This window comes from Heptranchias perlo, chromosome 6 (assembly GCF_035084215.1).
Source record: "Heptranchias perlo isolate sHepPer1 chromosome 6, sHepPer1.hap1, whole genome shotgun sequence".
NCBI classification, from domain to species: domain Eukaryota; kingdom Metazoa; phylum Chordata; class Chondrichthyes; order Hexanchiformes; family Hexanchidae; genus Heptranchias; species Heptranchias perlo.
The window spans coordinates 1-24,013 of NC_090330.1; the positions used below are offsets into that span (position 1 = coordinate 1).

The 24,013-nt window shown below is 53.2% G+C and overlaps 2 protein-coding genes across 2 annotated transcripts; one reads left to right on the forward strand and one right to left on the reverse strand.

The window, feature by feature from the left end:
- Positions 1-1,562: 1,562 nt before the first annotated feature.
- LOC137322617 (arfaptin-2-like) lies at positions 1,563-12,190 on the reverse strand (the record flags this gene model as incomplete). The annotated part of the gene is made up of 4 exons (XM_067985523.1): positions 12,103-12,190; positions 7,933-8,040; positions 3,723-3,831; positions 1,563-1,670 (listed from the first exon to the last, which is right to left on the reverse strand). Coding segments are annotated over exons 2-4 (316 nt in total), but the record flags the coding sequence as incomplete, so codon positions are not given.
- A 5,260-nt stretch (positions 12,191-17,450) lies between these two features.
- LOC137322618 (mucin-2-like) lies at positions 17,451-18,806 on the forward strand. Its single transcript, XM_067985524.1, has 3 exons — positions 17,451-17,468; positions 18,070-18,211; positions 18,306-18,806. The coding sequence occupies exons 1-3, from the start codon at positions 17,451-17,453 to the stop codon at positions 18,731-18,733; spliced, it is 588 nt and encodes a 195-aa protein (XP_067841625.1). The 3' UTR covers positions 18,734-18,806.
- The last annotated feature ends 5,207 nt before the right edge of the window (positions 18,807-24,013 follow it).

Consider the following 24,013-nt stretch of genomic DNA (forward strand, 5'->3'; position numbering starts at 1 on the left):
TGGGGGTCACCGTTGACCAGAAACTTAACTGGACCAGCCATATAAATACTGTGGCTACAAGAGCAGGTCAGAGGCTGGGTATTCTGCGGCGAGTGACTCACCTCCTGACTCCACAAAGCCTTTCCACCATCCACAAGGCACAAGTAAATGCTCTGTGAGGGACCCAGCGCGCAGTAAATGCTCTGTGAGGGACCCAGCGCGCAGTAAATGCTCTGTGAGGGACCCAGCGCGCAGTAAATGCTCTGTGAGGGACCCAGCGCGCAGTAAATGCTCTGTGAGGGACCCAGCGCGCAGTAAATGCTCTGTGAGGGACCCAGCGCGCAGTAAATGCTCTGTGAGTGGAGAGGCTGCTGTGCATAAACTGATGATACGAGAGTCGGTAGTAATTCCCTTCTCCGCCCAGCCTTTCACCAGCCTGAGGGATTGTTCCATAAACTCTTATTTGATTACCAGTAACAAAAGCAGCTTTAAATTCCCATATCTGGTCTGATAACAAAAATACTGAAAATCAGCAGTTTGTGAGCACGCTTTACATCACAAAAACAGGCCATTCACCCCAATCTATCCCGGTGTTTATGCTCCACACGAGCCTCCTCCCTCCCTACTTCATCTCACCCTATCACCACATCCTTCTATTCCTTTCTCCCTCATGTGTTTATCCAGCTTCCCCTTAAATATATCGACACTATTCACCTCAACTACGACTTGTGGTTGATTTAGTTCAAGTCTGCAAGGCCAGTCCTCATCCAGGATCTGAGCTCGATTGGCCAGACACTGGAAAAGCAGCATTTCAGTCTACCACACGGGATCCACTGAACCGGCAGGGCGCGGGCGAGACCGGCAGGGCGCGGGCGAGACCGGCAGGGCGCGGGCGAGACCGGCAGGGCGCGGGCGAGACCGGCAGAGTCTAGGGGAGGGGAATCGGAGAATCAGCAACAGTGCAGGTGTTGGGAGGGGGTGAACCGGGACAGGGAGCAGCACCGAGCGCGTGCTGCATGTTGTGTAAATGCATCACCGACCTATAAAAGCCGCAGAGCCTCATTCCTCACTTGCGTTCTCGTGCTGGGAGCGATGCTGTCACTGTGCGTGATCAACATTGCAAGCTGTGTCTGAAGGTGATGAAACCCTACAGCACTTACTGTAATGCCCCACTTTTCTCCCAGTGCTCGCTCATACCCTGTGCCAGTGGCCAGACTTTACGTGATGAGCCTGGAGTATATTGACAGGGGCCATGGAGAAAGGGAGGAGGTCACCACAGCCAAGTCTGATCCTGCCTGAACCAACGCACTTCCCAGCGGAAGTCACTGGACTCCTGAGCTGGAGCACGAATCCCTGGGACAAACTGAAATGGTCTGAATATTACCCGGGCTGAGCACAGCCGGCTCGGCTCGGCACAGCACTAACCTGGATCGAAGGCGAGTGCCTGGAGTCTGAGACCCAGAGTACGCAGTTATTGGGTGCTAACCGCAGAACTTTCAAACATCGAATCAAACAGAACTTGAAAATATCACTGCTCTAAAACCTTAACTTTGAACATTCCAATTGAATAAATAGCTGCCTACTGGGTTTATAAATCTTGACTTTCGGCACCAGATTGAACACAGATTTTCCTTCCTGACTCCTTCCTACTGCCCTGTCCTTCCACGGGAGCTGCACTGCCTCTAGCTTGGCTGAAATTCAGAAAAAGAATATAAATTAGAATCAGTCGCAGACCCTTTGTGCGGAAATTTGGCTGGTGAGTTTCCTGTGCTTTACTCACACTCACAGGAGATGCTACTCTGCCCCCATCGCATTGGGGCACGGGACGGAGACAGGTTACACTTAACATTCAATTTGGGTTCTCACACCAGGGGGGTCCAACCTGTGGCCCAGGAGCCCCGGGGAAGCTCCCTCCCTCCCTCAAACCCCTCTCCCGGGGAAGCTCCCTCCCTCCCTCAAACCCCTCTCCCGGGGAAGCTCCCTCCCTCCCTCAAACCCCTGCTGGTTATATCACTGGATTAATAATCCAGAGGGGTACGGTAGTGTGCTGGATATATCACTGGATTAATAATCCAGAGGGGTACGATAGTGTGCTGGATATATCACTGGATTAATAATCCAGAGGGGTACGGTAGTGTGCTGGTTATATCACTGGATTAATAATCCAGAGGGGTACGGTAGTGTGCTGGTTATATCACTGGATTAATAATCCAGAGGGGTACAGTATTGGGCTGGTTATATCACTGGATTAATAATCCAGAGGGGTACAGTATCGGGCTGGTTATATCACTGGATTAATAATCCAGAGGGGTACAGTATTGGGCTGGTTATATCACTGGACTAAAAATCGCCCTTTCTCTGGCTCTGTACTTGCTCAAGAACTTTAACTCTTTTAACATCTTCCAGTTCTGACGAAAGGTCTTCGACCTGAAACATTAACTCTATTTCTTTCTCCACAGATGCTGCCTCACTTGCTGAGCTTCTCCAGCATTTTCTGTTTTTATTTCAGATTTCCAGCATCCGCAGTATTTTGTTTTTAATAATCCAGAGGGGTACGGTAGTGTGCTGGTTATATCACTGGATTAATAATCCAGAGGGGTACGGTAGTGTGCTGGTTATATCACTGGATTAATAATCCAGAGGGGTACGGTAGTGTGCTGGTTATTTCACTGGATTAATAATCCAGAGGGGTACGGTAGTGTGCTGGTTATTTCACTGGATTAATAATAGAGAACGTGAGTTCAAATCACAGTGTACAGTTTGAGAATTTGAATTCAGTTAAAAAAATCTGGAATTAAAAAGCTGGTCTCAGTAAACGTGACCGTGAAGCTGTCGGATTGTCATAAAAACCCAACAGCATGTCTGCCCCGACCATTCCCCCCCTCTCAGTGAGTCTGCCCCGACCATTCCCCCCCTCTCAGTGAGTCTGCCCCTACCATTCCCCCCCCTCTCAGTGAGTCTGCCCCTACCATTCCCCCCCTCTCAGTGAGTCTGCCCCTACCATTCCCCCCCTCTCAGTGAGTCTGCCCCTACCATTCCCCCCTCTCAGTGAGTCTGCCCCTACCATTCCCCCCCTCTCAGTGAGTCTGCCCCTACCATTCCCCCCCTCTCAGTGAGTCTGCCCCTACCATTCCCCCCCTCTCAGTGAGTCTGCCCCTACCATTCCCCCCCCTCTCAGTGAGTCTGCCCCTACCATTCCCCCCCCTCTCAAGCTCTTGATGTCCATCACTGTGGGCAGATACCCAGTGAACGTCAGGAGCCTCCCACAGGAAGGGGAAAAAGTTGGAGGAACAATTGTTCGATTGAAGAGTTGCATGAGGCTCCTGCTGTGTGCAATCTGGGAAAACACCCAGCACCTGACAGAATTCCCTTCTGTTGCTATGTTGAATATTGAATCTCAGTTCTGGGCAGAGCAGGAACTGAGGCGCAGAGAGAGAGAGAGAGAGAGAGATATGACGGTGAAGTGGTTGAGGCAACTGTCGTGGATGTATTATGGACACGGCTGGTGTGCAGGAAGTGACGTGCTGGACAGTTTTCTTGTTACAAGCTCCCTTGTGTACAACAGACGATCCGGGAGGACGAACACACCGATGCTGCATTACGGGAATAGCCTGCGGTCTTGTTCATGGATCAGAGGCAGTTCCCCCGTCTCCTCCTCCCCCCTGCCACTGAGACCACCCCCCCAGTCTCCCACGGGTCCACCCCTCCACCTCCATCCTGCTGACCCTCCACACTGTCCCTACCTTTGATTGTGCCTGTGGAGATGATGCCTTCTGCTGTTCCTCCATAACCACCTGAGACAATACTGGTCTCGTTCAGGTTCGGCCCCGAAACCATCACCTGCTGAAGGTCCTGGAGGAGAAATTAAACCCGGTCAAACCTCCAACCTCAAATATTAAACTAATATAAGAACATCCTGAACATCAACCGGGCAGTGTTTACAGTGCAGCCTACAACAGGGCTTTGGACAAACAGAAACAACCCAGGCTCAGAGAACGCTCGCCCGCACCCCACCCCCTCGCCCCTCACCCACCCCGCACCCCACCCCCTCGCCCCTCACCCACCCCGCTCGCCCCTCACCCCCCACCCACCCCGCTCGCCCCTCGCACCCCACCCCGCTCGCCCCTCGCACCCCACCCCACTCGCACCTCACACCCCACCCCACTCCACCCCACTCCACCCCACCCCACTCCCACCCCCCACCCCACCCCCACCCCACCCCACCCCACCCACCCCACCCCACCCACCCCACCCCACCCACCCCACCCCACCCACCCCACCCCACCCCACACCACCCCACTCCACCCCACCCCACTCCACCCCACCCCACTCCACCCCACCCCACTCCACCCCACCCCACTCCACCCCACCCCACTCCACCCCACTCCACCCCACTCCACCCCACTCCACCCCACCCCACTCCACCCCACCCCACTCCACCCCACTCCACCCCACTCCACCCCACCCACTCCACCCCACTCCACCCCACTCCACCCCACTCCACCCCACCCCACCCCACCCCACTCCACCCCACCCACTCCACCCCACTCCACCCCACTCCACCCCACCCACCCACCCCACTCCACCCCACTCCACCCCACCCCACTCCACCCCACCCCACTCCACCCACCCCACTCCACCCCACCCCACTCCACCCCACCCCACTCCACCCCACCCCACTCCACCCCACCCCACTCCACCCCACCCCACTCCACCCCACTCCACCCCACTCCACCCCACTCCACCCCACCCCACTCCACCCCACCCCACTCCACTCCACCCCACTCCACTCCACCCCACTCCACTCCACCCCACTCCACCCCACTCCACCCCACCCCACTCCACTCCACCCCACTCCACCCCACTCCACTCCACCCCACTCCACCCCACTCCACCCCACTCCACTCCACCCCACTCCACTCCACCCCACCCCACTCCACCCCACCCCACTCCACCCCACCCCACTCCACTCCACCCCACTCCACCCCACCCCACCCCACTCCACCCCACCCCACTCCACTCCACTCCACCCCACTCCACCCCACTCCACCCCACCCCACTCCACTCCACCCCACTCCACCCCACCCCACTCCACCCCACTCCACCCCACTCCACCCCACTCCACCCCACTCCACCCCACTCCACCCCACTCCACTCGCACCTCACCGTGCTCCCCACCCCGCTCGTACCTCTCTTCACCGCCCCCCACCCCGCTCGCACACACAAGATCACAAGCCTGAGCTTCCGTCACGAATGCTGGCTACATAATCACAGGGTGCCTGCCCTGCTATCAGTGGAGACTAAGGACTGATCGTGTGGAGGGTGCACGAGTGTGAGTGCGCGTGCAAGGGGTTTGTGCAATCAGTGGGAGAACCGTCACCACACGGACTGCAGCAGTTCAAGAAGGCGGCTCACCACCACCTTCTCGAGGGCAATTAGGGATGGGCAATAAATGCTGGCCTCGCCAGCGACGCCCACATCCCATGAACGAATAAAAAAAAAAGTTCACATGTGGGTGGGTGTGCGCTTGTCTGTCTCTCTGTGCTTGTCTCTCTCTCTCTCTCTCTGTGTGTGCTTGTCTCTCTCTCTGTGTGTGCTTGTCTCTCTCTCTGTGTGCGCTTGTCTCTCTCTCTGTGTGCGCTTGTCTCTCTCTCTGTGCGCTTGTCTCTCTCTCTCTGTGCGCTTGTCTCTCTCTCTCTGTGCGCTTGTCTCTCTCTCTCTGTGCGCTTGTCTCTCTCTCTCTGTGCGCTTGTCTCTCTCTCTCTGTGCGCTTGTCTCTCTCTCTCTGTGCGCTTGTCTCTCTCTCTCTGTGCGCTTGTCTCTCTCTCTCTGTGCGCTTGTCTCTCTCTCTCTGTGCGCTTGTCTCTCTCTCTCTGTGCGCTTGTCTCTCTCTCTCTGTGCGCTTGTCTCTCTCTCTCTGTGCGCTTGTCTCTCTCTCTCTGTGCGCTTGTCTCTCTCTCTCTGTGCGCTTGTCTCTCTCTCTCTGTGCGCTTGTCTCTCTCTCTCTGTGCGCTTGTCTCTCTCTCTCTGTGCGCTTGTCTCTCTCTCTCTGTGCGCTTGTCTCTCTCTCTCTGTGCGCTTGTCTCTCTCTCTCTGTGCGCTTGTCTCTCTCTCTCTGTGCGCTTGTCTCTCTCTCTCTGTGCGCTTGTCTCTCTCTCTCTGTGCGCTTGTCTCTCTCTCTCTGTGCGCTTGTCTCTCTCTCTCTGTGCGCTTGTCTCTCTCTCTCTGTGCGCTTGTCTCTCTCTCTCTGTGCGCTTGTCTCTCTCTCTCTGTGCGCTTGTCTCTCTCTCTCTGTGCGCTTGTCTCTCTCTCTCTGTGCGCTTGTCTCTCTCTCTCTGTGCGCTTGTCTCTCTCTCTCTGTGCGCTTGTCTCTCTCTCTCTGTGCGCTTGTCTCTCTCTCTCTGTGCGCTTGTCTCTCTCTCTCTGTGCGCTTGTCTCTCTCTCTCTGTGCGCTTGTCTCTCTCTCTGTGCGCTTGTCTCTCTCTCTGTGCGCTTGTCTCTCTCTCTGTGCGCTTGTCTCTCTCTCTGTGCGCTTGTCTCTCTCTCTGTGCGCTTGTCTCTCTCTCTGTGCGCTTGTCTCTCTCTCTGTGCGCTTGTCTCTCTCTCTGTGCGCTTGTCTCTCTCTCTGTGCGCTTGTCTCTCTCTCTGTGCGCTTGTCTCTCTCTCTGTGCGCTTGTCTCTCTCTCTGTGCGCTTGTCTCTCTCTCTGTGCGCTTGTCTCTCTCTCTGTGCGCTTGTCTCTCTCTCTGTGCGCTTGTCTCTCTCTCTGTGCGCTTGTCTCTCTCTCTGTGCGCTTGTCTCTCTCTCTGTGCGCTTGTCTCTCTCTCTGTGCGCTTGTCTCTCTCTCTGTGCGCTTGTCTCTCTCTCTGTGCGCTTGTCTCTCTCTCTGTGCGCTTGTCTCTCTCTCTGTGCGCTTGTCTCTCTCTCTGTGCGCTTGTCTCTCTCTCTGTGCGCTTGTCTCTCTCTCTGTGCGCTTGTCTCTCTCTCTGTGCGCTTGTCTCTCTCTCTGTGCGCTTGTCTCTCTCTCTGTGCGCTTGTCTCTCTCTCTGTGCGCTTGTCTCTCTCTCTGTGCGCTTGTCTCTCTCTCTGTGCGCTTGTCTCTCTCTCTGTGCGCTTGTCTCTCTCTCTGTGCGCTTGTCTCTCTCTCTGTGCGCTTGTCTCTCTCTCTGTGCGCTTGTCTCTCTCTCTGTGCGCTTGTCTCTCTCTCTGTGCGCTTGTCTCTCTCTCTGTGCGCTTGTCTCTCTCTCTGTGCGCTTGTCTCTCTCTCTGTGCGCTTGTCTCTCTCTCTGTGCGCTTGTCTCTCTCTCTGTGCGCTTGTCTCTCTCTCTGTGCGCTTGTCTCTCTCTCTGTGCGCTTGTCTCTCTCTCTGTGCGCTTGTCTCTCTCTCTGTGCGCTTGTCTCTCTCTCTGTGCGCTTGTCTCTCTCTCTGTGCGCTTGTCTCTCTCTCTGTGCGCTTGTCTCTCTCTCTGTGCGCTTGTCTCTCTCTCTGTGCGCTTGTCTCTCTCTCTGTGCGCTTGTCTCTCTCTCTGTGCGCTTGTCTCTCTCTCTGTGCGCTTGTCTCTCTCTCTGTGCGCTTGTCTCTCTCTCTGTGCGCTTGTCTCTCTCTCTCTCTCTGTGCGCTCATGATCAAGCTTGAGCTAATCTTGCAGATATTACACAGAATAAACTTTTAACTTGGAGTATTAACTATTTGCCCAATATTACTGCAAGAGATTGCTGGTCATTTCCCCTGTGCAGTTCTGCTCCCCATTTATTGGGAGGGTTTTATTGCCCTACAGAGGAGGCACGAAAGCTGTTTCTGGGTATTGGGATTTGACGATGTGGGGAATGCTTGGAGTCAGTGAGTGAAACACCCTTTACAAACTGCGCTCTTCCTGACACTCAAACCCCCAGAGTCCCTTTTACATTCAGTCCCAGCCGCTCGATTCTGAGGCATCTTGGGAGGGGACGCTACCTGTTCCAAACTGTCGTCCTCCGGTGAACCTGCGGTGTCACCATTGCTGTTTATGGCAATTTCCATCGTGGCTGCTTTGCCCATGATTCCGTCTGTCATTGTTTAGATCTGTTGGAGAACGTACAAAAAAAATCTTATAAAGAAAGTCGTGCAGAGGTAACGTTAAGGATCCCACGGTGCTAATGGAAGAGCAAGGATCTCTCCCAGGGTCCCGGTCCTTCAACCCAAACCACCAAAACAACAGACCAACTAGGCTTACACCCCATCGCCATTTGTGGGATCTTGTTATGCACAAAAACAGCTGCCACATTTGCCGACATAACAATGGTCACTGCGCCTCAAAGTAATTTGCTGTAAGTGAAGTGTGCCAACCATAAGAGATAGGAGCAGGAGTAGGCCATTCGGCCCTTCAAGCCTGCTCCACCATTCAATGAGATCATGGCTGATCTGATTTTTACCTCAACTCCACTTTCCCGCCCTTTCCCCACGTCGAGATGTTTGAGAGGTACAATGAGCTGCTTTATAAACACGAGCTCTCGAACGCACACAGGAAGCAACTGCATCTGCTGACACGAACCTGCCGTCCCCCCTCAAACCATCACTCACACTGTGCACGGTGGTTCTGGGACTGGGCGAGCAGCCCAGGAACACGAGTTCAAATCCCACCAGGGCAGGCTGTGAAAATGAATTCAATAACTCTGTTAATCTGTGGACTGGAGACAGAAAAATAACCATGAAAACTGCCAGATTGTCATAAGAACCCAACAGGTTCACTAATGTCCTTTAGGGAAGGAAACCTGCCGTCCTTACGCGATCTATACATACGGAATCCTGGGCTTTGTAAATAGAGTACAAAACAAGGAAGTTATGCTAAACCTTTATAAAACACTGGTTAGGCCTGAGCTGGAGTATTGTGTTCAATTCTGGGCACCGCACTTTAGGAAGGATGTGAAGGCCTGAGAGAGGGTGCAGAAGAGATTTACTAGAATGGTTCCAGGGATGAGGGACTTCAGTTATGTGGAGAGACTGGAGAAGCTGGGATTGTTCTCCTGAGAGCAGAGAACGTTAAGGGGAGATTTAATAGAGGTATTCAAAATTATGAGGTGTTTTGATGGAGCAAATAGTGAGAGACTGTTCACTCTGGCAAGTGGGTCAGTAACCAGAGATCAGAGATTTAAAATAATTGGCTAAATAACCAGAGGGGAAATGAGGATTATTTTCACAGAGGGTTGTAATGATCTGGAACACACTCCCTGAAAGGGCGGTGGAAGCAGATTCCAGAGGAACTTTCAAAAGGCAATTGGACAGGTACTTGAAGAGGATGAATTTGCAGGGGTATGGGGAAAGAGCGGGGGATGGGACTAATTGGACAGCTCTTTCAAAGAGCAGGCACAGGCACGATGGGCCGAATGGCGGCCTCCTTCTGTGCGGTAAGATTACGAACATACGAATTAAGAGCAGGAGGTAGACCATTCAGCCCCTCGAGCCTGCTCTGCCATTTGATAAGATCATGGCTGATCTGATTGTGACCTCAACCCTACTTTCCCGTTCTACCAACTATAACCTTTGACTCCCTTGTTAATCAGGAATCTATCTAACTCAGCCTAAAAATATTCAGTGACCCTGCCTCCACCGCTCTCTGGGGAAGGGAGTTCTACAGACTCACCACCCTCTGAGATAAAAAATTTCTCCTCATCTCCATCTTAAATGTACCTCAGAGTTCTGCAATCTCGCTCCATTTAAATAATATACTGCTTTTCTATTCCTCCTGCCAAAGTGGACAAGTTCACATTTTCCCACATTATACTCCATCTGCCAAATTTTTGCCCACTCACTTAACCTATCTACATCCCTTTGCAGACTCCTTATGTCCTCTTCACAACTTACTTTCCTAACTACCTTTGTGTCATCAGCAAATTTAGCAACCATACATTCGGTCCTTCATCCAAGTCATTGATACAGATTGTAAATAGTTGAGGCCCCAGCACTGATCCCTGTGGCACTCCACTCGTTACATCTTGCCAACCTGAAAATGACCCATTTATGCCTACTCTCTGTTTCCTGTTAGCTAACCAATCCTTTATCCATGCTAATATGTTACCCCCTCCACCATGAGCTCTTATTTTGTGTAAGTAGCCTTTGATGTGGCACCTTGACAAAAGCCTTCTCGATTCTATGATTCTATAAACATAACTCCAGTCCCACACCCAACATGGTGGCAGCTGCCATTCCTCAGTTTAAATTTTTTCAATTCATTCTGGGATGTGGGCGTCACTGGCAAGGCCGGCATTTATTGCCCACCCCCAGTTACCGAGAGGGTGGGGGTGAGCCTCCTTCTTCTTGAACCGCTGGGAGTGAGTTTGATACAAACTGAGGGGTTTGCTGGGTCACTGCAGAGGGCAGTTAAGAGTCAACAACGTTGGTGTGGGGACTGGAGTCACATATAGGCCCAGACCGGGGAAGGACGGCAGGTTTCCTTCCCTAAAGGACATTAATGAACCAGTTGGGTTTTTACAACAATCCGACAGCTTCATGGTCACTTTTACTGAGACCAGATTTTTATTTCCAGATATTTTAAGCTGAATTTAAATTCTCAAACTGTCCTGGTGGGATTTGAACTCACATTCTCTGGATTATTAGTCCAGTAACAGAATCACTACACCACTGTACCCCGTATAGGTAATTAATCCCTCAAGTTCAGCATTGGTGTTACAAACCCATACAGTTCTCAGGGACTCTCCTCCTGTGATGGTATCTGCACCAAATGATGGGATACACCAGCTCTCTGACACCCGACCATTCCTGACCGGATTAAACCCGACCATTCCCGACCGGATTAAACCCGACACCCGACCATTCCTGACCGGATTAAACCCGACCATTCCCGACCGGATTAAACCCGACACCCGACCATTCCTGACCGGATTAAACCCGACCATTCCCGACCGGATTAAACCTGACACCCGACCATTCCTGACCGGATTAAACCCGACCATTCCCAACCGGATTAAACCCGACCATTCCCAACCGATTAAACCCGACACCCGACCATTCCTGACCGGATTAAACCCGACCATTCCGACAGGATTAAACCCGACACCCGACCATTCCTGACCGGATTAAACCCGACCATTCCCGACCGGATTAAACCCGACACCCGACCGGATTAAACCCGACCAATCCCGACCGGATTAAACCCGACCATCCCGACCGGATTAAACCCGACACCCGACCATTCCTGACCGGATTACACCTGACCAGATTAAACCCGACCCGACCATTCCCGACCGGATTACACCCGACCATTCCCGACCGGATTAAACCCGACCATTCCCGACCGGATTAAACCCGGCACCCGACCATTCCCGACCGGATTAAACCCGGCACCCGACCATTCCCGACCGGATTACACCCGACCATTCCCGACCGGATTAAACCCGGCACCCGACCATTCCCGACCGGATTAAACCCGACACCCGACCATTCCCGACCGGATTACACCACCCGACCATTCCCGACCGGATTTAAACCCGACACCCGACCAGATTAAACCCGACCATTCCCGACCGGATTAAACCCGACCATTCCCGACCGGATTAAACCCGGCACCCCGACCATTCCCGACCGGATTAAACCCCGACACCCGACCATTCCCGACCGGATTAAACCCGGCCATTCCTGACCGGATTAAACCCGACACCCGACCATTCCTGACCGGATTAAACATCTTCCTGTGTCCTGCCAAAAACTAACCCTTGCCGGAAAATAAACAGGAGCATCACGATCGTGCAGATGAACAACACCGGCCGTTTCACAGCTAGTTATAGAGGTCAGGTAGACCCGAACCAGCTGGGCATTAGGATCCTGTGCAGAATGTAGACACCTGCAGGGCGGACAGGACGGAGCAGCTGATATTTCTGGGGTGGGGGCTTGCAATGATGAGATTCTTTGCACCCAACAGATTTTGAGAGTCATTTCCCTGCAGCTCAGTGGTATCTCTGAGCTCTGGGACAGTCCAGCGATTTCAGAGTAAACGCATCGACCATGAAATAGTGGAGTAATGGACTGTACATCACGGTAAATCACAGCGCACGAGGCACATCTGTACTTACAGGTTATTAAACACCCACGCAAAAAAGTGTAACTGGAGCCCAGTTGTCACTCTCTCACCTGTGTTAGAGAACGCACGACCCATCACATATTCAGAACGGTAAATCCCAGGTGAAGAGCTGAGGTCCACAGCACATCAAGCTTACAGTGGGGGGGGGGGGGGGGGGGGGGGGGGAGTGAAATTGGGGGAGTCGAGCTTGGGTGACATCAAGCTTGGGTTTTAGAAGCCTGCAGGAGGAAGCATGGGTGTATGGAGACAGACGGGCAGACACAGAGACAGACAGACGCACGCAAGCCAGCTGAGAGTTTGGCCTTATGGAAGTGTAAGTATCACAGCTTCCAGCGAGTTCCCTGCATGCTGCTGTTGAGACTTGTGAACCACAGTTCTGCATGAGTCTAATTGCACCTTCCAGCCCCTCTGCCTCTCCTCCCCCCACCCCCCGAGCATTAACATGACTTGGTTACGCCTTTCACAACCTCAGGAGTCCCAAAGTGCTTTCCAGCCAATGAGGTACTTTGTTCATACTGTAGAGTAGAAATGGGCCCCAGGAGTGGTGATCCATCACTTCACTGCTTCCCAGCTTGTGTTAGGGCAGAGAAATGACCGGAATAGGACAGCGTGCCCCCACACTCGGCAATGGCCAAGGGCACTGACTGCAGCAATGGGTCTGCCCGCTAGATGGCAGCCTGCTCCAAGCAATTGCCCAACTGTACAAAATGAGCATGGACAAAGGGCAGGAATCAGGTCACAGTAACTGATGGAGACAGAAACCCAAGAGGCAGGTCCAGACACACAAATATCTAATTGTTCACTCACCAACAGCCCAAACCCCTCTGTACACTCGCTCCACATCCATCCTATCCCACCCGATGCTTTATTGAAGAGATTTTGAATCTAAGATTGAAAACAGCCCCTCAGCTTGTTTATAGCCCTGAGCACGACAGGACACATTCCCCCCTCACCCACCATCGGCACCCCCCCTCCCCCGCACACTCCCCCCCCCCCCCCACCCCACCCTCCCCCCCCCTCCCCCCAACCACACTCCCCCCCCTCCCCCCACCGCCACCGCCCCCCCCCACCCCTCCCCCACACCCCCATCCCCACCACACTCCGCGCCCCCCGGGCAGGTACAGCACGGGTTAGATACAGAGTAAAGCTCCCTCTACACTGTCCCATCAAACACTCCCAGGGCAGGTACAGGGTTAGATACAGAGTAAAGCTCCTCTACACTGTCCCATCAAACACTCCCAGGGTCAGGTACAGGGTGAGATACAGAGTAAAGCTCCCTCTACACTGTCCCATCAAACACTCCCAGGGCAGGTACAGGGTTAGATACAGAGTTAAAGCTCCCTCTACACTGTCCCATCAAACACTCCCAGGGCAGGTACAGGGTTAGATACAGAGTAAAGCTCCCTCTACACTGTCCCATCAAACACTCCCAGGGCAGGTACAGGGTTAGATACAGAGTAAAGCTCCCTCTACACTGTCCCATCAAACACTCCCAGGGCAGGTACAGGGTTAGATACAGAGTTAAAGCTCCCTCTACACTGTCCCATCAAAACACTCCCAGGGCAGGTACAGGGTTAGATACAGAGTAAAGCTCCCTCTACACTGTCCCCATCAAACACTCCCAGGGCAGGTACAGGGTTAGATACAGAGTAAAGCTCCCTCTACACTGTCCCATCAAACACTCCCAGGGCAGGTATCAGGGTTAGATACAGAGTAAAGCTCCCTCTACAACTGTCCCATCAACACTCCCAGGGCAGGTACACGGTTAGATACAGAGTAAAGCTCCTCTACACTGTCCCATCAAACACTCCCAGGGCAGGTACAGGGTTAGATACAGAGTAAAGCTCCCTCTACACTGTCCCGTCAAACACTCACAGGTCAGGTACAGCACGGGTTAGATACAGAGTAAAGCTCCCTCTACACTGTCCCATCAAACACTCCCAGGTCAGGTACAGGGTTAGATACAGAGTAAAGCTCCCTCTACATTGTCCCATCAAACACTCCCAGGGCGGGTACAGGGTTAGATACAGAGTAAAGCTCCCTCTACACTGTCCCATCAAACACTCCCAGGGCAGGTACAGGGTTAGATACAGAGTAAAGCTCCCTCCACACTGTCCCATCAAACACTCCCAGGTCAGGTACAGGGTTAGATACAGAGTAAAGCTCCCTCTACACTGTCCCATCAAACACTCCCAGGGCAGGTACAGGGTTAGATACAGAGTAAAGCTCCCTCTACACTGTCCCATCAAACACTCCCAGGTCAGGTACAGGGTTAGATACAGAGTAAAGCTCCCTCTACACTGTCCCATCAAACACTCCCAGGGCAGGTACAGGGTTAGATACAGAGTAAAGCTCCTCTACACTGTCCCATCAAACACTCCCAGGGCAGGTACAGGGTTAGATACAGAGTAAAGCTCCCTCTGCACTGTCAAATCAAACACTCCCAGGGCAGGTACAGTATAAATGGACAGTTGACGTTTGGTGTCTGAGTGCAGCTTGTTGAGTCAGTCCAAAGACTCTGTGGATCAAAGTATGAACACACAAGATTGAAGGTAGCATTGGAACTGGGTCTCCCCTAAGAGCGGGGTTAGGGTTTGGGGTTTTCGGAGATCAGGTTCGGGGTAGTCAATGACATTGTGCAGAGAGGCAGTGGCAGCCCAGACACCAGCAAAATATATATTAAATAAAAAGGCTGGACTCTGTACAACAGAAAACAGACCACGCTGTGCCACAGTGGTCAGCCATGGCTCAGTCAGCAGCTAATTCACCTTCATCACAAGGTTGTGGGTGTCCCGCTCCTGACACTCGCGCACATAGAATCTTACAGCACAGGGGGAGGCCATTTGGCCCGTCTCTTTGAAGGATCTATCCTCTTAGTCCCACTCCCCCGCTCTTTCCCCAGAGCCCTGCACATTTTTCCCTTCAAGTATTTATCCAATTCCCTTTTGAAAGTTATTATTGAATCTGCTTCCACCGCCCTTTCAGGCAGCGCATTCCAGATCATCACAACTCACTGCGTAAAAAAATTCTCCTCAGCTCCCTCTGATTCTTTTGCCAATTACCTTAAATCTGTGTCCTCTGGTTACTGACCCTTCTGCCACTGGAAACAGTTTCTCCTTATTTACTCCATCAAAACCGTTCATGATTTTGAACACCTCGATTAAATCTCCCCTTAACCTTCTCTGCTCCAAGGAGAACAACCCCAGCTTCTCCAGTCTCTCCACGTAACTGAAGTCTCTCATCCCTGGTACCATTTGAGTAACTCTCCAGCTGAGGCCTAACCCGTGTTTTATAAAGGTTTAGCATAACTTCCTTGCTTTTGTATTCGATGCCTCTAGCAACAAAGCCCAGGATTCCATTTGCTTTTTAAACCGCCCTTCTCAACTTGTCCTGCCACTTTCAAAGATTTGTGCGTGTGCACCCCCAGGTCTCTGTTCTGCACTCCCTTTAAAATTGTACCATTTAGTTTATTTTGCCTCTCCTCATTCTTCCTACCAAAATGTGTCTGTCCATTTCACCAGTCTGTCTCTGTCCTCCTGAAGTCTGTTACTATCCTCCACATTGTTTACTACATTTCTGAGTTTTGTGTCATCTGTGAACTTGGAAATTATACCCTCTATACCCAAGTCCAGGTCATTAATATACATCTAAAAGAGCAGTGGTCCTAATACTGACCCCTGGGGAACACACTGTAAACTTCCTCCAGTCTGAAAACAACCGTTCACCACTACTCCGGCTCGAAGGAGAGAGTGTGCTTTTTTTTTTACTGTTCCCATGGGGGAAAGGGTCAAGAACCAAAGGACACAGATTTAAGGTGATTGGTAAAAGAACAAGTGTGACATGAGAAAAACTTTTTTAAACAGCGACGTGGTTAGGATCTGGAATGCACTGCCTGAGGGGGCGGTGGAGGCAGATTCAATCATGGCCTTCAAAAGGGAACTGGATAAGTACTTGAAAGGAAAAAATTTGCAGGGCTACGGGGATAGGGAGGAGGAGGGGGAGTGGGACTAGCTGGATCGCTCTTGCATAGAGCTGGCATGGACTCGATGGGCCGAATGGCCTCCTTCCTTTCATGATTCTACTCTCTGCTTTCTGTCCTTTAGACAATTTTATATACACGCTGCCACTGTCCCTTTAATCCCATGGCTTTAATTTTGTTAACAAGTCTATTATGTGGCACTTTATCAAACGCCTTTTGAAAGTCCATATACACAACATCAACCTCACTCCCCTCATCAACCCTCTCCGTTACTTCATCAAAGAACTCACTCAAGTTAGTCAAACATTATTTTCCTTTAACAAATCCATGCTGACTTCATTTATTAGCCCAGACTTTCCCAAGTGCCATATAATCTTGTCCTGGATTATTGACTCTACAAGTTTCCCCACCACCGACGTTAGGCTGACTGGCCTGTAATTGCCTCTTCCCTTTTTTGAACAGGGATGTGACATTTACAATCCTCCAGTCCTCCTGCAGGCTGACACTCTAATGCAGAACTGGGGCAGCACCGCACTGTCCCGGGGGGGGGGGGGGGGGGGGGAAAGAGAGGGGCAGCACCCAGGGAGCGCCCCGCTGGCGGGGGGGGGGGCGAGAGGAGGAGCAGCACCCAGGGAGAGCCCCGCTGTCGGGGGGGCGAGAGGGAGGAGCAGCACCCAGGGAGCGCCCCGCTGTCGGGGGGGCGAGAGGAGGAGCAGCACCCAGGGAGCGCCCCGCTGTCGGGGGGGCGAGAGGAGGAGCAGCACCCAGGGAGCGCCCCGCTGTCGGGGGGGGCGAGAGGAGGAGCAGCACCCAGGGAGCGCCCCGCTGTCGGGGGGGCGAGAGGAGGAGCAGCACCCAGGGAGCGCCCCGCTGTCGGGGGGGCGAGAGGAGGAGCAGCACCCAGGGGAGCGCCCCGCTGTCGGGGGGGGGGGGGCAGCACCCAGAGGTGCCGTCTTTCGAATGAGACGTTTAAACAGAGGCCCTGTCTGCCCTCCGGTAGATGTGAAAGATCCCACAGCCATTATTCAAATTATTTAGTCATTTCTGGACACAAAGGCATCAAGGGGTACGGGGAGAGAGCGGGGAATATGGTACTGAGATAGAGGATCAGCCATGATCATATTGAATGGCGGAGCAGGCTCGAAGGGCCGAATGGCCTACTCCTGCTCCTATTTTCTATGTTTCTAAGATCACACTGTTGTTTGTGGGATCTTGCTGTGCGCCAAATTGGCTGCCACATTTCCTACATCACAACAGTGACTACACTTCAAAAGTACTTAATTGCCTGTGAAAGGCTTTGGGACGTCCGGGAGGTGGTGAAAGTCTTTCTAATTGAACCTGGGTGAGTTGGATCGGAAAGGATGTCAGGGGGACCGGTGAAGATAGGTTGGAATCAAGCCCAGAATGGCAAAGCTAAGGATGGAGCTTCAGGCCAAAGTTGGAGAAGTCTACCCTTGGGCATCACTTAGAATTAAAAATCTCCCTCACCCACCCCCCCCCCCCCCAATCCCACACACAAAAAGAGGGACTCACCTCCCCCTACAAGTAACCTGCAGCTCCTGATCAGCTCAGCTATTCTGCTCCGTGCACCACACTCCGATAAATCAGAGGCATTTCCTCTTCCACACACTTTTCCTGGCTGCACATCAAGACACACGGAGCCACGTCACCAACTGAACCGTCCCAGCCTCTCCCTCTGCTCCTGGAGGAGGAGGAGGGGGCAGCTTACAGCTCGCTCAATAAATGGGAGCATTTCTACACACAACTGTACACTGACCCCGATAAAGGAGGGAAACCTCAGCACTTTCTAAAGCAGACAACTATCTAAGTTCACTTGTGTCCCACACATTAAAGGCATTTCACACTCACTCGCCACGAGCAGAACCCCCTGGTTCCTGCACCTTGTGATCCGGGAGGGACTGTTTGTACAAACAGCCTCAAAGCAGTAACAGCATCTGGCTAACAAAGCAGAGTTGGGGTTTAAAAGAAGTTGAGTGGGCGTGGGCAAGGGCAAAATCCCCTGTACTTTGGAACTCAGGCTAAAACAGGCGTCCTCATTACTAAACCTCTACTGCAGTCAGCAGGTTTCGAGAGCTTGTTGCTGACTGTGATCGCCAACCCAACACCAACAGGCACCGAACAAGAGCTCGTGCTGACTGTCATCGTCACCCCAACAGGCACCTGACCGAGAGCTCGTGCTGACTGTGATCGCCACCCCCAACAGGCACCGACCGAGAGCTCGTGCTGACTGTGATCGCCACCCCCAACAGGCACCCGACCGAGAGCTCGTGCTGACTGTGATCGCCACCCCAACAGGCACCGACCGAGAGCTCGTGCTGACTGTCATCGTCACCCCAACAGGCACCGACCGAGAGCTCGTGCTGACTGTGATCGCCACCCCAACAGGCACCGACCGAGAGCTCGTGCTGACTGTCATCGTCACCCCAACAGGCACCGACCGAGAGCTCGTGCTGACTGTCATCGTCACCCCAACAGGCACCGACCGAGAGCTCGTGCTGACTGTCATCGCCACCCCAACAGGCACCGTCCGAGAGCTCGTGCTGACTGTGATCGCCACCCCAACAGGCACCGCAGAGCTCGTGCTGACTGTCATCGTCACCCCCAACACCAACAGGCACCGACTGAGAGCTCGTGCTGACTGTGATCGCCACCCCAACAGGCACCGACAGAGCTCGTGCTGACTGTCAATCGTCACCCCAACACCAACAGGCACCGACCGAGAGCTCGTGCTGACTGTCATCGTCCACCCCAACACCAACAGGCACCGACCGAGAGCTCGTGCTGACTGACATCGTCACCCCAACAGGCACCGACTGAGAGCTCGTGCTGACTGTCATCGTCACCCCAACAGGCACCGACTGAGAGCTCGTGCTGACTGTCATCGTCACCGCCAACACCAACAGGCACCGACTGAGAGCTCGTGCTGACTGTCATCGTCACCCCAACAGGCACCGACTGAGAGCTCGTGCTGACTGTCATCGTCACCCCAACAGGCAACCTGACTGAGAGCTCGTGCTGACGGTCATCGTCACCCCCAACACCAACAGGCACCGACTGAGAGCTCGTGCTGACTGTCATCGTCACCCCCAACACCAACAGGCACCGACTGAGAGCTCGTGCTGACTGTCATCGTCACCCCAACACCAACAGGCACCAACCGATCCCTGGGAGATATCCTTCCCTAAACCAAATTAGCACCATTCAGAATCGAGCTACACATCCACCACTCCAACACTGGGGTCACTCCAAGCCCTCGGACCAAAACACCACAGGGGAAACCGGAGAGGGGGCACAGTCAGCGCCGGAGAGGGGGCACAGTCAGCGCCGGAGAGGGGTGCAACAGTCAGCGCCGGAGAGGGGGCACAGTCAGCGCCGGAGAGGGGCACAGTCAGCGCCGGAGAGGGGGCACAGTCAGCGCCGGAGAGGGGGCACAGTCAGCTGCCGGAGAGGGGGCACAGTCAGGCGCCGGAGAGGGGGCACAGTCAGCGCCGGAGAGGGGGGCACAGTCAGCGCCGGAGAGGGGTGCACAGTCAGCGCCGGAGAGGGGGGCACAGTCAGCGCCGGAGAGGGGGCACAGTCAGCGCCGGAGAGGGGGCCACAGTCGAGCGCCGGAGAGGGGGCACAGTCACCATGAAAGGGAACAGCGACACATAATGCATCCTGTTTGTGAAGTCGACTGTGTCATGGGGGAGGGGCACGAGGACCTCGGATTCCCAAAGTGCAAGTTCAGGGCTGAATCGTTAATAGATAACTCACCCTCGGGCGTATGCGTGTTATTTATTGACCAAGGTACAGGCTCTTTGCTATTAGATGGGATTGGTGAGCGGTTCACTGGGAACAGACTTCACTGCGCCCGTTGTTCCTCAGGGCACTGGCACAACAATAAATCCAGGGGTCTCACGCAACCGCCTTCACTGTGAGCTTCCAAAACTGTGGTGGGCCGCCTCGCCGGGTGGCAGGAGTTAGGGATTCTAGAATTGTCTATATTTGTTGACTATTCTGTGTTGTACACTAATTAAAAAAAGCATTAGCTGTGGTGTCGCAATGCTTTCCCTCTGGGTAGTCGATATGGTCTTTCAGAGTTAAATCAGAGGGGGGGGCCGCCGGCGCGCGCGCCAGCCCCTGCGGGGGGCCAATACAAAACACAATCTAATCCCTTCATCAGCTTACGAACCTCGATCACATCAAACTGAAATCAATGCTTCTCTACAGTATAGGGACCCAGCGCGTTGAGGCTATCTATGTTACTAGAGTGTTTTAAGCTGGGAATTAATCTAGTACCCTCCCTTGCAGCTGTTTCCAAAGCCTCTATCACCCACCAGGTGAGACGACCAAAACTGGACACAGTATTCCAACTGAGGCCTGATCCACGTCTTGTACAAGGACACAATAGTCTGCTTTGTCTTATAGTCAATTGTCCTATAGATTGCAACTAGCTATCAATTCACGGCATAATCACAGAAAAATTACAGCACAGGAGGCCATTCGGCCCATCGAGTCCGCACCAGCTCAATGCAAGAGCAATTACAGCAGTCCCACTCCCCTGCCCTGCACATTTTTTCCTTCAAGTAATTATTCCCTTTTGAAGGCCATTATTGAATCTGCCTCCACCACCCCCTCGGGCAGTGCATTCCAGATCCTAACCACTCGCTGTGTAAAAAAGTTTTCCCTCATGTCACCTTTGGTTCTTTTGCCGATCATCTTAAATCTATGTCCTCTGGTTCTTGACCCTTCCGCCAATGGGAACAGTTTCTCTCTATCTACTCTGTCTGGACCCTTCATGATTTTGAACACCTCGATCAAATCTCCTCTCAACCTTCTCTGTCCAAGATGAACAATCCCAGCTTCTCCAGTCTATTCACGTAACTAAAGTCCCTCATCCCCAGAATCATTCTGGTAATCTCTTCTGCACCCTCTCTAAGGCCTTCACATCTTTCCTAAAGTGCGGTGCCCAGAACTGGACACAATACTCCAGCTGTGGTCGAACCAGTGTTTTATAAAGGTTCATCATGACTTCCATACTTTTGTACTCTATGTCTCTATTTATAAATTGTAAACAATTTTACAACACCAAGTTATAGTCCAGCAATTTTATTTTAAATTCACAAGCCCAGGATCCCATATGCTTTTATAAAGCCCAGGATCCCATATGCTTTTTTATCCGCTTTCTCAACCTGCCCTGCCACCTTCAATGATTTGTGCACATATACCCCCAGATCCCTCTGTTCCTGTACCCCTTTTAGAGTTGTGCCCTCTCGTTTATATTTTCTGTAAAGTTCATAGCATGCTGATGAACTTTATGGATCAATGCACTAGAACGCCCCGATCTCTTTCTTGTTCCACCTGCTTTAGTACTTTTCCCTGATGAGCATACGTACGTTCTGCGTTCGTCCTGTCCGCATGTATAACACTGCACGAGCCCAGTCCCCAACACATCAAGGCCTGCTTGAAGCAATCGAGCATCGTCTACAGTCCTGACACTCGCACAGACCTTAATATCAGCTGCAAATTTGCAACTCATTCCCCCAACACCTACATCGAGAGATCATTAATGAAAATAGTAAGCAGCGACGATCCCAACACCGATCCCTACAGGATAAACGGCCAAGCTCCAATCTTCAGATTGAGTCCCATTATTTTTGGCTCCCCAACCAGAGGAAAGTTTATCTGTATCGACCCTATCAAATCCTTTTAACATTTTAAACACCTCAATCAAATCATCCCTCGATCTCCTACTCAAGGAATACAAGCCAAGTCCATGCAACCTGTCCTCATTATTTAACCCTCTGTGCCCCGGTGTCATTCTGGTGAATCTGCACCTCACCCCCCTCAAGGCCAATATATTCTTCCTGTGTATATCAGCCGTGACTCAGTGAGCAGCACTCCCACCTGAGTCAGAAGGTCGTGGGTTCAAGTCCCACTCCAGAGACTTGAGCACAAAATCTAGGCCAACACTCCCGGGGCCGTACCGAGGCAGCGCTGCACCGTCGGAGGGGCCGTACCGAGGCAGCGCTGCACCGTCGGAGGGGCCGTACCGAGGCAGCGCTGCACCGTCGGAGGGGCCGTACCGAGGCAGCGCTGCACCGTCGGAGGGCCGTACCGAGGCAGCGCTGCACCGTCGGAGGGGCCGTACCGAGGCAGCGCTGCACCGTCGGAGGGGCCGTACCGAGGCAGCGCTTGCACCGTCGGAGGGGCCGTACCGAGCAGCGCTGCACCGTCGGAGGGGCCGTACCGAGGCAGCGCTGCACCGTCGGAGGGGCCGTACCGAGGCAGCGCTGCACCGTCGGAGGGGCCGTACCGAGGCAGCGCTGCACCGTCGGAGGGGACGTACCGAGGCAGCGCTGCACCGTCGGAGGGGGCCGTACCGAGGCAGCGCTGCACCGTCGGAGGGGCCGTACCGAGGCAGCGCTGCAACCGTCGGAGGGGGCCGTACCGAGGCAGCGCTGCACCGTCGGAGGGGCCGTACCGAGGCAGCGCTGCACCGTCGGAGGGGCCGTACCGAGGCAGCGCTGCACCGTCGGAGGGGCCGCACCGAGGCAGCGCTGGCACCGTCGGACCGGGGCCGTACCGAGGCAGCGCTGCACCGTCGGACGGGCCGTCTTTCAGATGAGACGTTAAACCTATCCTCTCAGGTGGACATAAAGGACCCCAGTATCCTGGCCAATATTTATCCCACATCCAATATCACTATAACAGATTATCTGGTCACCATCATATTGCTGTTTGTGGGAGCTTGCTGTGCATAAATTGGCTGCCGCGTTTCCTACATTACGCACTGATTACCCTTCAAAAAAGCACTTCATTGACTGCAAAGTGCTTTGGGACATCATGAACGGCGTTATATAAAAGCAAGTCTTTCTTTTCTTTTTCCCTGAAGTGCAGTGCCCAGAACTGAACAGTCTCCAGATGTGGTCTGGCCAAAGCTATATATAACTACCTTTTTTTTAATTCCCTCATGGGATGTGGGTGTCGCTGGCGAGGCCAGCATTTACTGCCCATCCCTAATTGCCCTTGAGAAGATGGTGGTGAGCCGCCTTCTTGAACCGCTGCATTCCTTGCGGTGAAGGTTCTCCCACAGTGCTGTTAGGAAGGGAGTTCCAGAATTTTGACCCAGCAACGACGGTATATTTCCAAGTCAGGATGGTTGCTGCAGTGCATCCTGTGGATGGTACACACTGCAGCTACGGTGCATCGGTGGTGAAGGGAGTGAATCTTTAGGGTGGTGGATGGGGTGCCAATCAAGCGGGCTGCTTTGTCCTGGATGGTGTCGAACTTCTTGAGAGTTGTTGGAGCTGCACTCATCCAGGCAAGTGGAGAGTATTCCATCACACTCCTGACTTGTGCCTTGTAGATGGTGGAAAGGCTTTGGGGAGTCAGGAGGCGAGTCACTCGCTGCAGAATATCCAGCCTCTGACCTGTTCTTGTAGCCACTGTATTTATGTGGCTGGTCCAGTTAAGTTTCTGGTCAATGGTGACCCCCAGGATGTTGATGGGGGATTCGGCGATGGTAATGCCGTTGAATGTCAAGGGGAGGTGGTTAGACTCTCTCTTGTTGGAGATGGTCATTGCCTGGCACTTGTCTGGCGTGAATGTTACTTGCCACTTATCAGCCCAAGCCTGGATGTTGTCCAGGTCTTGCTGCATGCAGGCTCGGACTGCTTCATTATCTGAGGGGTTGCGAATGGAACTGAACACTGTGCAAACATCAGGGAACATCCCCATTTCTGACCTTATGATAGAGGGAAGGTCATTGATGAAGCAGCTGAAGATGGTTGGGCCTAAGACACTGCCCTGAGGAACTCCTGCAGCAATGTCCTGGGGCTGAGATGATTGGCCTCCAACAATCACTACCATCTTCCTTTATGCTAGGTTTGACTCCAGCCACTGGAGAGTTTCCCTGATTCCCATTGACTTCAATTTTACTGGGGCTCCTTGGTGCCACACTCAGTCAAATGCTGCCA

Bases quoted from the DNA above. Each gene is read 5' to 3' on its own strand.
- LOC137322618 (XM_067985524.1), top strand. The intron at 18,212-18,305 runs CCTGACCGAGAG...CCCAACAGGCAC, and splicing joins CATCGTCACCCCAACAGGCA to CCGACCGAGAGCTCGTGCTG.